This window comes from Pseudophryne corroboree, chromosome 10 (assembly GCF_028390025.1).
Source record: "Pseudophryne corroboree isolate aPseCor3 chromosome 10, aPseCor3.hap2, whole genome shotgun sequence".
Taxonomy (NCBI): domain Eukaryota; kingdom Metazoa; phylum Chordata; class Amphibia; order Anura; family Myobatrachidae; genus Pseudophryne; species Pseudophryne corroboree.
In genome coordinates this window covers 344,136,356-344,148,651 of record NC_086453.1, presented here as the reverse complement: position 1 = coordinate 344,148,651, position 12,296 = coordinate 344,136,356, and the positions used below count along the sequence as shown (strand labels likewise).

The 12,296-nt window shown below is 48.2% G+C and overlaps 1 protein-coding gene across 4 annotated transcripts in view; it reads right to left on the bottom strand.

Annotated features, from left to right (window-relative positions):
• PRDM10 (PR/SET domain 10) overlaps nt 1-12,296 on the bottom strand; it is a 118,039-nt gene that overhangs the window by 77,532 nt on the left and 28,211 nt on the right. For 3 of the 4 annotated variants that reach the window (XM_063943645.1, XM_063943643.1, XM_063943644.1), the window contains exons 4-10: nt 12,217-12,276; nt 11,797-11,904; nt 8,638-8,881; nt 6,718-6,959; nt 6,208-6,411; nt 5,780-5,852; nt 4,213-4,330 (exon numbers count right to left, since the gene is read on the bottom strand). In XM_063943645.1, coding sequence (XP_063799715.1) covers nt 4,213-4,330; nt 5,780-5,852; nt 6,208-6,411; nt 6,718-6,959; nt 8,638-8,881; nt 11,797-11,904; nt 12,217-12,276 — 1,049 coding nt within the window. The remainder of the gene's footprint in view (nt 1-4,212; nt 4,331-5,779; nt 5,853-6,207; nt 6,412-6,717; nt 6,960-8,637; nt 8,882-11,796; nt 11,905-12,216; nt 12,277-12,296) is intronic. The other variant, XM_063943646.1, reaches the window with a different exon arrangement.

Here is a 12,296-nt window from a genome sequence, read left to right as displayed (position 1 = left end):
TCCTGGAACACCAGCTGGTATAATCCTGGGTTATCTCCATTGCTACAGCCGGGCCTGGTAAGGACTTTCCATCTAGAAGATCATAAGAACTATCTCACACTACCAGTGCCCTGTGGCTCCTGCCATGCTGTAGTACTCAGGAACTGTATTTATTCTTTGCTGACTTTTACGTTTTCTTTTATTGCTGCTGTGATGCGGAGTTGTCATAATAAACATCATTGACTTTTATCTAAGTTGTCGTGGTCACGCCTTCGGGCAGTTATTATTCATGTTACTTACATGTCCAGGGGTCTGATACAACCTCCCAGGTTCCGGTACATCTCAGCCCCTACAACTGAGGCTGCCTCCCGTCAGCTCAGGCCCTCAGTTGTGACACCCATCACATAGTATCAGGCCTCTACACACCGTACAGAGAGCCAGCACATAGTATCAGGCCTCTACACACCGTACAGACACCCAGCATCAGGCCTCCACACACTGTACAGAGAGCCAGCACATAGTATCAGGCCTCTACACGCTGTACAGAGACCCATCACATAGTATCAGGCCTCCACACACTGTACAGAGAGCCAGCACATAGTATCAGGCCTATACACACCGTACAGACACCCAGCATCAGGCCTCCACACACTGTACAGAGAGCCAGCACATAGTATCAGGCCTCTACACGCTGTACAGAGACCCATCACATAGTATCAGGCCTCTACACACCGTACAGACACCCAGCACATAGCATCAGGCCGCCACACACTGTACAGAGACCCATCACATAGTATCAGGCCTCCACACACTGTACAGAGAGCCAGCACATAGTATCAGGCCTCTACACGCTGTACAGAGAGCCAGCACATAGCATCAGGCCTCTACACGCTGTACAGAGACCCATCACATAGTATCAGGCCTCTACACGCTGTACAGAGACCCATCACATAGTATCAGGCCTCTACACACTGTACAGACACCCAGCACATAGTATCAGGCCTCCACACACTGTACAGACACCCAGCATCAGGCCTCCACACGCTGTACAGAGAGCCAACACATAGCATCAGGCCTCTACACGCTGTACAGAGACCCATCACATAGTATCAGGCCTCCACACACTGTACAGAGAGCCAGCACATAGTATCAGGCCTATACACACCGTACAGACACCCAGCATCAGGCCTCCACACACTGTACAGAGAGCCAGCACATAGTATCAGGCCTCTACACGCTGTACAGAGACCCATCACATAGTATCAGGCCTCTACACACCGTACAGACACCCAGCACATAGCATCAGGCCGCCACACACTGTACAGAGACCCATCACATAGTATCAGGCCTCCACACACTGTACAGAGAGCCAGCACATAGTATTTGGCCTCTACACACTGTACAGACACCCAGCACATAGTATCAGGCCTCCACACACTGTACAGAGAGCCAGCACATAGTATCAGATCAGGCCTCTACACGCTGTACAGAGAGCCAGCACATAGCATCAGGCCTCTACACGCTGTACAGAGACCCATCACATAGTATCAGGCCTCTACACGCTGTACAGAGACCCATCACATAGTATCAGATCAGGCCTCTACACGCTGTACAGAGAGCCAGCACATAGCATCAGGCCTCTACACGCTGTACAGAGACCCATCACATAGTATCAGGCCTCCACACACTGTACAGAGAGCTAGCACATAGTATCAGGCCTCTACACACTGTACAGACACCCAGCACATAGTATCTGGCCTCTACACACTGTACAGAGAGCCAGCACATAGTATCAGGCCTCTACACACTGTACAGACACCCAGCATCAGGCCTCCACACGCTGTACAGAGAGCCAACACATCGCATCAGGCCTCTACACACTTTATAGAGAGTTAGCACATAGTATCAGGCCTCTACACACTGTACAGAGAGCCAGCACATAGTATCAGGCCTATACACACCGTACAGACACCCAGCATCAGGCCTCCACACACTGTACAGAGAGCCAGCACATAGTATCAGGCCTCTACACGCTGTACAGAGACCCATCACATAGTATCAGGCCTCTACACACCGTACAGACACCCAGCACATAGCATCAGGCCGCCACACACTGTACAGAGACCCATCACATAGTATCAGGCCTCCACACACTGTACAGAGAGCCAGCACATAGTATTTGGCGTCTACACACTGTACAGACACCCAGCACATAGTATCAGGCCTCCACACACTGTACAGAGAGCCAGCACATAGTATCAGATCAGGCCTCTACACGCTGTACAGAGAGCCAGCACATAGCATCAGGCCTCTACACGCTGTACAGAGACCCATCACATAGTATCAGGCCTCTACACGCTGTACAGAGACCCATCACATAGTATCAGGCCTCTACACACTGTACAGACACCCAGCACATAGCATCAGGCCTCTACACACTTTATAGAGAGTTAGCACATAGTATCAGGCCTCTACACACTGTACAGACACCCAGCACATAGTATCAGGCCTATACACACCGTACAGACACCCAGCATCAGGCCTCTACACACTGTACAGAGAGCCAGCACATAGTATCCGGCCTCTACACACTGTACAGAGAGCCAGCACATAGTATCAGGCCTCTACACACTGTACAGACACCCAGCACATAGTATCAGGCCTCCACACACTGTACAGACACCCAGCATCAGGCCTCCACACGCTGTACAGAGAGCCAACACATAGCATCAGGCCTCTACACGCTGTACAGAGACCCATCACATAGTATCAGGCCTCCACACACTGTACAGAGAGCTAGCACATAGTATCAGGCCACTACACACTGTACAGACACCCAGCACATAGTATCCGGCCTCTACACACTGTACAGAGAGCCAGCACATAGTATCAGGCCTCTACACACTGTACAGACACCAAGCATCAGGCCTCCACACGCTGTACAGAGAGCCAACACATCGCATCAGGCCTCTACACGCTGTACAGAGACCCATCACATAGTATCAGGCCTCCACACACTTTATAGAGAGTTAGCACATAGTATCAGGCCTCTACACACTGTACAGACACCCAGCACATAGTATCAGGCCTATACACACCGTACAGACACCCAGCATCAGGCCTCTACATGCTGTACAGAGAGCCAGCACATAGTATCAGGCCTCTACACACTGTACAGAGAGCCAGCACATAGTATCCGGCCTCTACACACTGTACAGAGAGCCAGCACATAGTATCAGGCCTCCACACACTGTACAGAGAGCCAACACATAGCATCAGGCCTCTACACACTGTATAGAGAGTTAGCACATAGTATCAGGCCTCTACACGCTGTACAGAGAGCCAGCACATAGTATCAGGCCTCTACACGCTGTACAGAGAGCCAGCACATAGTATCAGGCCTCCACACACTGTACAGACACCCAGCACATAGTATCAGGCCTCCACACACTGTACAGACACCCAGCATCAGGCCTCCACACACTGTACAGAGAGCCAGCACATAGTATCAGGCCTCTACACACTGTACAGAGAGCCAGCACATAGTATCAGGCCTCCACACACTGTACAGAGAGCCAACACATAGCATCAGGCCTCTACACACTGTATAGAGAGTTAGCACATAGTATCAGGCCTCTACACGCTGTACAGAGAGCCAGCACATAGTATCAGGCCTCTACACGCTGTACAGAGAGCCAGCACATAGTATCAGGCCTCTACACACTGTACAGAGAGCCAGCGCATAGTATCAGGCCTCTACACGCTGTACAAAGACCCATCACATAGTATCAGGCCTCCACACGCTGTACAGAGAGCCAGCGCATAGTATCAGGCCTCTACACGCTGTACAGAGACCCATCACATAGTATCAGGCCTCTACACGCTGTACAGAGAGCTAGCACATAGTATCAGGCCTCTACATGCTGTACAGAGACCCAGCATCAGGCCTCCACACACTGTACAGAGAGCCAGCACATAGTATCCGGCCTCTACACACTGTACAGAGAGCCAGCACATAGTATCAGGCCTCCACACACTGCAGAGAGCCAGCACATAGTATCCTGCCTCTACACGCTGTACAGAGAGTCAGCACATAATATCAGGCCTCTAGACACTGTACAGAGAACCAGCACATAGTATGAGGCCTCTACACACTGTACAGAGACCCAGCACATAGTATCAGGCCTCCACACACTGTACAGAGACCCATCAAGGAGTAAGAGTCTAGATCACCTGCTGAAAAAGTCCAGCTTCTCATCATGGGAATTTAAGTGCTGCTGTAGCTGTTCAGAGCTCATGAAGCGCCGGTTACACTCATAACACGGCCAGTTCTTCTCCTGCTCCCTCAGAACTAAAGGAAAAAACAATGCACTAGGTTACTGAGGAAATACACTGAGCGTCCAGCACATGACAAATACAAACAATGCTTGTTGAAGGATGCTATATATGTAGCCATCTTACAAAACAATATAATCTGAAGCAGTGGCCTTTCTGTGATTCATCTTCGCCTCAGCATGGGTTAAGAAGGTAGTGGGGAAGTAGTTTAAAAAACAAACAAAAAAAAACAAAAAAACACCTTTCAATAGACTCGCTGTCTAGTACGTCAAGATCAGGATTGTTGACCTTATTGAGAAAATCTGGAAAGCACTCAAATATATGGCTGATGCAGAGCCGAAGCTGGACCAACTGGTACCCTAAAATCAGAGCCTCAATCTTCTGCAGATAATAACTTATGGATACTCTTCTTAGCCAAGTCACGATGGGAAGGTCTTCATCTCTATCCACCACTGCTAGCCACTTGCAAGATTCATACTTTTGCTTCACTAGATCAGCAAGGGTTTGAATTCCAGAGGACAATCTTCTGCTCCTCAAGATCAATAAAGAAGTAAACGAGCTTGGTCAGCTAAGACAGGGTCTCACGGTTTTCAGGAAACAGGGCTCTTCTTCGGACAAACCCCTCCTTTCAGGCCAAAGTCATCTCCAGATTACACTTAACTCAAGGAATGGTGATCTCGACTTTAGGCCATGCTCCGTCCCCCAAGGAGGAGACATTTCTGCTCTTGTTCAACATTGACAGGACCTCTTAGGACCCATGTTAATAGGGAATGCGGTCAAGATCTCGCCGGACGGAATCCCGGCGGTTGAAACACAGACACCGGAATCCCAACCGGCACAATCCCGACATATTCTCCCTCCGTGGGTGTCCACGACACCCATAGAGGGAGAATAAATTAGTGTGCCAAGCGTAGCGAGGCACCATGCCCGCAGCGTGGCGTGCGCAGCGGGCCCGCAAGGGGCTGCGTTCCGCTCGCCACCCCTGTCGGGACTGTGCCGGTCGGGATTCCGGTGTCGGGATTTCGACCGCCGGGATCCCGTCCAGCGGGATTTCGAACTGATCCCGTTAATAGGACTCTAAAGTTTATGAAAAATGGATGACCTTTTTGGTCCTCTATGATGCAGGAAAGAAAGGTTGGACTGTGCTCAAGCAGCCTATTGTCAGATGGCTTTACAGATTCAATACAAATGCTAATTATGGTTAGGAGGTGAAACTTCTGCATTAACCTATTATGCAAGGGTATCACTGGACATTGGTTTTCCTGTTCTGACCTGTGGGGGATGGTTAGAGGAACTGCTGACTTCCCAGCAGACGAGGAGAAATAGAGGTGGAGGTGGTCACACTGTGTATAATTTTTTAAAATTGCCTAAACACCTAGAGGAGTCCCAATGCCTCAGGGTTCCAGTGCCAACTTATGGATTTATAGAAAGAGATGTAACATAGCAATATCACAGCTGGCCTTACCCTTCCTTTCCTCCTGTGAAATATCGTGGATCTTCTGATTGACAAATTCCGCATAGGAGGCAGCATACCAAACCTACAGACCAAACAGGCAAATTACTGATTAATTCCTCTCTGACCGCTCAGGCTACAAATCTATGTCATCTACTGTGGGCTCATATTCCCAATACAACAAGCACAAGCCACTCACTGTGAAGTTACATATGCCCATACTCTAATCACTTTGATATGTGCCAACCACCTACACCCCAATGTCTTCCCTGTGGATCCCTATGGACCCTGAAGAGGAAATTCAATATTGGCACAACGCCAGTTGTAACACAAGAAAAAGGTTAATTGGATGGTTTCAAGCTCTCCTCTCACATCTAAGCTGCTACCCCCATATTCCCCATCTTTCTAGTTTAATGGTAAGGTAAAGTGAGGTTCCGCACCCGGAGCTCCTGCTTGGGTTCAATATTCTTAATGGTGGTGTAGTATATGTGTTGGCCATACTGATAGGCCACCAAGTTCTGCTCCAAGTGATTCTGGGCTGGCCGTACAAACATCATCCAGTTACAGAGACTCTCCTCGGATAGGTCAAACCAGAGGTCTTCCTGGAAGGTGTCCTGGGATTCTAGGGTATTATTCAACAACACCTGGAAAGAAAAAAAAATGGTCATAACGTGACAAAATTCCCTGGTCTCCTTCTCCAAAGTCACCTTCGCCCGTCCATCATTTACAAGTCACATAGCCTGGCTTTACTTCCGTCCAGTGTAATCCTGAACCCACTCAGTCATTCCCAGTCACCATTCTCCTACTCCCCCAATAAACTCTTCCTTTCACAGCCTTCCCTACCCCCACTGTACCAAGCTACCTACATCCTGGCCTGCTCAAGCGGAGAATTTCCCACTTCCTCCTTGTAACTCCCCACCCCACCCCCCTCCAGTTGTGTGCTAACCTACCTGCAGGTGAATGTAACAATCCTTCAGCTCTGACTTTTTAACTAGAGGTCCTTCCAAAGGCCCGAACTGGGTGCGTTTGGGAATACGGCGCTTGGAATAGACCCCTCCGAGGAACCGGTCGATATACAAGACTAAGGGCAAGCTGGCTCGTGCTCGGGTTAGAACAGGACGGTTTGGAATTGGATGGAGAGCTCCATGTTTAGGACACACAGAGGGGTGAGCATTATTGCATTCCTCACACCCTGCAAAACAGAAAAAGCAGTTATCCAATCAGACACCAACTGCACCGCAGACAAACAGAACGCACAGCTCACAGGATGAATGAATCTGACAGTTATCACGTGGAGATGTACTAACTCATTTTCACTTCTGCAACACACTTTAAGAGTAATAGTATGCAAAGATGACATATCCTAATGATAATCACTGTACAACAAAGTACTGGAATATCTTCTGGATGCTTTAGATGTGCTGCCTATAATTGCTTGCTGAAAAACTCAAGTCCAAATAACTGAACGCTTTCAGTAACAGCGGACTGCAGCGAACGTGTAAGGGGGGGGATAAGGGTCACACGAACATCAGGCATACCAGGAAAAGTGACTCCCACTTAACCACAATTCAGCAGATGTTAGCAATAAAGCAACACAAAAGTTAACTACACAGGTGCCAGTCTGGTCAGTGCTGACCATACATCAGCTGAGGATCAGCGGATTACAAAGATTCCACTGCAGAGCTCAAACCCACTAAACCAGGCATGTCCAAACTGCGGCCCTCCAGCTGTTGTGAAACTACATATTCCAGCATGCCCTGACACAGTTTTGCTGTCAGAGAATGCTAAAGCTGTTTTAGGGCATGCTGGGATGTGTAGTTCCTCAACAGCTGGAGGGCCGCAGTTTGGACATGCCTGCACTAAACCCAATCCTACGGCCGGCTCTGACTATTGCTCTAAAACTGCTGCCTGCAAGTCCGTCACCCAGAATATGCTGCGTGTGCACACAGCTGATGTGGGAATTGATAAGAATGTATGGAAAGCACTGATCAGAGTGGTGCCAGTGTGATTAATCAAAATGACAAAAGTGGCTATCCCCAAATAAAGGGTTTGGCCACCTGTATTCGGTACAATCCTTATCAGTCTAGTAAGGGCAATCAAAAGAACTCAAGATCATTAAACTTTAAAACATAAAAAGTTTGATACAATATTCTTGATAATCAGTACAGATCTGAGGCATTAAACTAAGCTCTTGTCAGGAACAGGAAGGCAACTGTGCTTTGTGGTGGTTTATTCTCTGCTTGCACTTAGCTTTTATTATTGTGGTTACATGAGTTATCTGAATTAAGTCTTGAGGTGGGTACACACTGGTAGATATATCTGCCGATCAATTGACCGGCAGATATATCTATGGACGGATGGGGATGGGGCAGTGTATTGAGCATGCACACTGGCCGATCCGTCGGGGACTGACGTCATGAACTGGGCGGCCGTGTACACACGCCTGCCCAGTTCAGCTGTCAATCACCGCCGGCTGCCGCAGCATGTGTACGGGCGGTCGGCCGACCGCCCGTACACACACAGCGACGTGCCAATATATCGGTAGATATATTGGCTGTTGGCTGTGCTGCGGGGCAGACGCGATACATCTGTGAACGACGGAGTTCACAGACGTATCGCCCATACACACTGGCCGACGGACCCGCGATATATCGGCCGTTCAAGAGAACGCCCGATATATCGGCCAGTATGTCCCACCTTTAGAGACAACCAAGTACCGGCAAACACAAAGTGCACTATAGAAGCGGGGGGGGATTTCTATAGGTGAAAACCTTCTCAAGACCGGTTGTGACAATTTATGTTGCGCTTGAGTGTTACGGTAGTTCACACTATTGGGATTTAATCATGCGATTAACCCATAGATAACTCACATAGGTCATTAGGATCAAAGGGCCGTGGCGGATCTGGTTCCCATTCATCTCCATCCGAATCCTCGCCATCTTCTTCATCCTCGTCATCATCATCCTCGTCATCATCTTCATCCTCGTCATCATCATCCTCATCGTCTTCCTTAGATTGTGAATGAGCATTTGGGCCCTGCAGAGTTGCCATGTCAGTCTCATTCTCCACACCCTCCACAGGAGGTAATCCCCTTTCATGCGCAGATAATGAAGCCTGGATGTCAAACAATGAGGAGGACACCTTCCGTTACTGACAGAGTTTATTTATCAAGTTAAGTCACAGGTAAGAGGCACATGGATGTGTCACAATAAATAAGCCGAAGTAGACTGAAAATAATGGAATAGTGTGGGAAGCTGAAGACTGGGCTACAAGGATCCTGGCAAACCTATTTGTCTTATAGACAAACATTTATTCAATACGTTTAAAAAAACCAACCGAATGATCCTGGTACAGAGGCTGGAAGTCAACTTCGCTATACCTGAGGGCCTGTTATTATACTGATAGTAATGCATGTGCACCAACTTTAATATCCAACACTGAACTAGAGGAGACAGATTAGGGAATGGCCATCTCACATTTAAAGTGATCTATGCCCCCCTCCTCCAACAAGAAACTAGAACATTGATGCCAGAGTCCAACTAGCCCCAGAACCAGGGGCCTGCCAGCCCCAGAACCAGGGGCCTGCCAGCCCCAGAACTAGAGGCATGCCCGACAGCCCCAGAACCAGGGGCCTGCCAGCCCCAGAACCAGGGGCCTGCCAGCCCCAGAACTAAAGGCAAACCAGCCTCAGTCAACTTCGCTATACCGATAAATATTAAAGTTGGTGCACATGCATTACTAAACACTGAGCTAGAAGAGACAGATCAGGGAGTGGTCATCCCACATTTAAAGTGATCTATGCCCCCCCCCCCTCCCCCAACAAGAAACTACAGTCACAGAACCAGGGGCCTGCCTGCCCCAGAACCAGGGGCGTACCTGACCGCCCCAGAACTAGAAGCGTACCTGACCGCCCCAAAACTAGAAGCGTACCAGCCCCAGAACTAGAGGCCTACCAGCCCAAGAATTTGTCTGTGCGTGTTCTATTGTATATATTTGTATTTAATGAACTATATGAATCAAGTTCAGAAATTCTTTTACACACACACAGACTACTGCCCGGCTCTTTGTACCTCCCCTTTAGCTTCTCACACCATTCCGTTATTTTCACACAGTTGACAACATTTTATTTAGATACACAAATGCTCTGAGAAATGTTGTTACCTTGATGCCCATTTATATTATGAAAGGCAGGGAAACCTTTTCCATTCCTAAGGCTGCATATCAACACACTTCTTTAATAACTGTGCAAGGAAACCACCCTATGATTATCATTATAAGAAGTAGGTTTCTTCATTTATTGTGCTAGTATGCAGCTGCCATCCACACTTACTTACTGACTAGATCGCAACCGCACAGCGCCACCACGGATATCTCATCACCAGAAATAATTATGTGTATAAATGGGAGTTTCCGAAATGTTCATACGGACATGAAATTACTACAGACGTTACAAGTCACCTCTGACTTCCATGATCCTATAAAAGGCACGTGTCCACAGACTGACGTATACAGCACATTACCCCGTACATAGGTGGTCATTCAGAGTTGATCGCTAGTGAAAAATGTGCGCAGCGATTAAGTGAAAAAGCGGCACTTCTGCGCATGCGTCTGCAGCGCATTGTGCACGCGCCACGCGACGTACTTTCCCAACGGGCAATGTATTTTTACACAAGATCTAGCGACGCTTTTCAGTCGCAATGGCAGCCGCAGAGTGACCGACAGGAAAGGGGCATTTCTGGGTGTCAACTGACCGTTTTCAGGGAGTGTTCGAAAAAACGCAGGCGTGCCAGGAAAAACGCAGGCGTGGCTGGCCGAACGCAGGGCGTGTTTGTGACAACAAATCCGCAACTGAATGGTCTGAAGAGATCGCTAGCGCTGAGTAGGTCTGGAGCTACTCCAAAACTGCACATTTATTTTTTGTAGCCGCTCTGCAATCCTTTTGTTCGCACTTCTAAGCTAAAATACACTCCCAGTGGGAGGCGGCATAGCGTTTGCACGACTGCTAAAAACTGCTAGCGAGCGATCAACTCGGAATGGCCCCCATAAACCGTAATTGCAGGCTGGAAACAAAGGGGACATTTAGGTTCTGTTTAAAATTAATATTTAATGTCACCTTTTAGCACATAATATGTCCTATTAAAAAAAGTTAGACCTAAATGTCCTATTCAGCATCATGGGCAGCAAGCAGAATCTGGTGCCGTGTATAAAACCTGCGTTTCTTTGTTGTATTGTTTGTCCAGCACAAAGAGAAAGAGCGTAAGGTGGGGGCTCAGTGCTTTTAACAAAACGCTGGTTACTATTCCGGCTGCAAGGAAAGCGTGGGATCAAAGGAAAAATGATTCAACAGTAAAGAGCTGCGGCCCCCAGGAGAAAAACCGTCATGCAAAACAGCCGTCACTCCTTCCGCTCTCTACATCGTTCACAGCCCTACACGCCAACCATCAGTCACCACATGCAGCCAGAGCCGTTACAATGTACTGACGACAGCAGAAAAGAGAGTATGCAGCGTTGTATGAGACTAGTCCAAACAGAACAGGTACTATGGGCCGGATTCATGTTTGGAAGTAAAGCAAAAAAGCAAGCAACTGGGCAAAATCATGAGGGTAGATGTAACACATGCAGAGAGCTTTAGATTTGGGCGGGTTATTTTTTCTGCGCAGGGTAAATACTGGCTGCTTCTGCATGTAGCCCACAAATGTTAGCTTAATTTTTACACTGCAATTTAGATTTCACTTTGAACACATCCCAACCCAAATCTAACTCTGCACATGTTACATCCGCCCCACCTGCAGTGTAACATGGTTTTACCCAGATGCTTGCTTTTTTTGCTTTACTTACAAACAGGACTCCGATATCTATAAACTGTTACTTTTCCTGGCTGTACCAATCTGATGCCAGTTATGGGGCCCATACAATCAGGTATTTCATCGATACAATTCCCCCTTTCTGCTGATGCTGGGGAATTGCTGGGTAGATGTATGGCCCACATTACTACCTATAAACTATTACAAGATAAGCAATATGGTTACCTGCGACACTGGCTCCAATGACATGGCCTGGGCTGAATCGGGGACGCTGCTGAGCACAGCCAAATTAGCAGCGTTCATGCTCTGGGCTGCAGGCAGCAATACGGTTACCTGTGATACAAGAGAAGATGTTATAATCCCAAATCACCACACACTGAGATGTCAGGGGAAGGTTACAGAGTGCAGTGAAACACAGCAACCACTCCGTAATTGCCATGGTACAATATAGACTGGTAATGCAGGCATCACCGTACTGTGGAGAGACCACTTCTGGGACGGTGGCCTACAGACAGACGCAACGGCTTCTTAGATGGTGTTGCCGAAACAAGACAGTAACACTCAAACAGTAGGGAGGGAAAGCGCAGAGAAACAGCCATAGGTCACGGTAAACAAAGTGCAGCGCTAGGAATAAAGGGCCGATACCTGCTGGGTGGTGGCATCTTGCTGAACATAGGCAACTTGGGGCTGGTCTGTGAAGAGAGTCTAGAAGAGATCAGCAATAC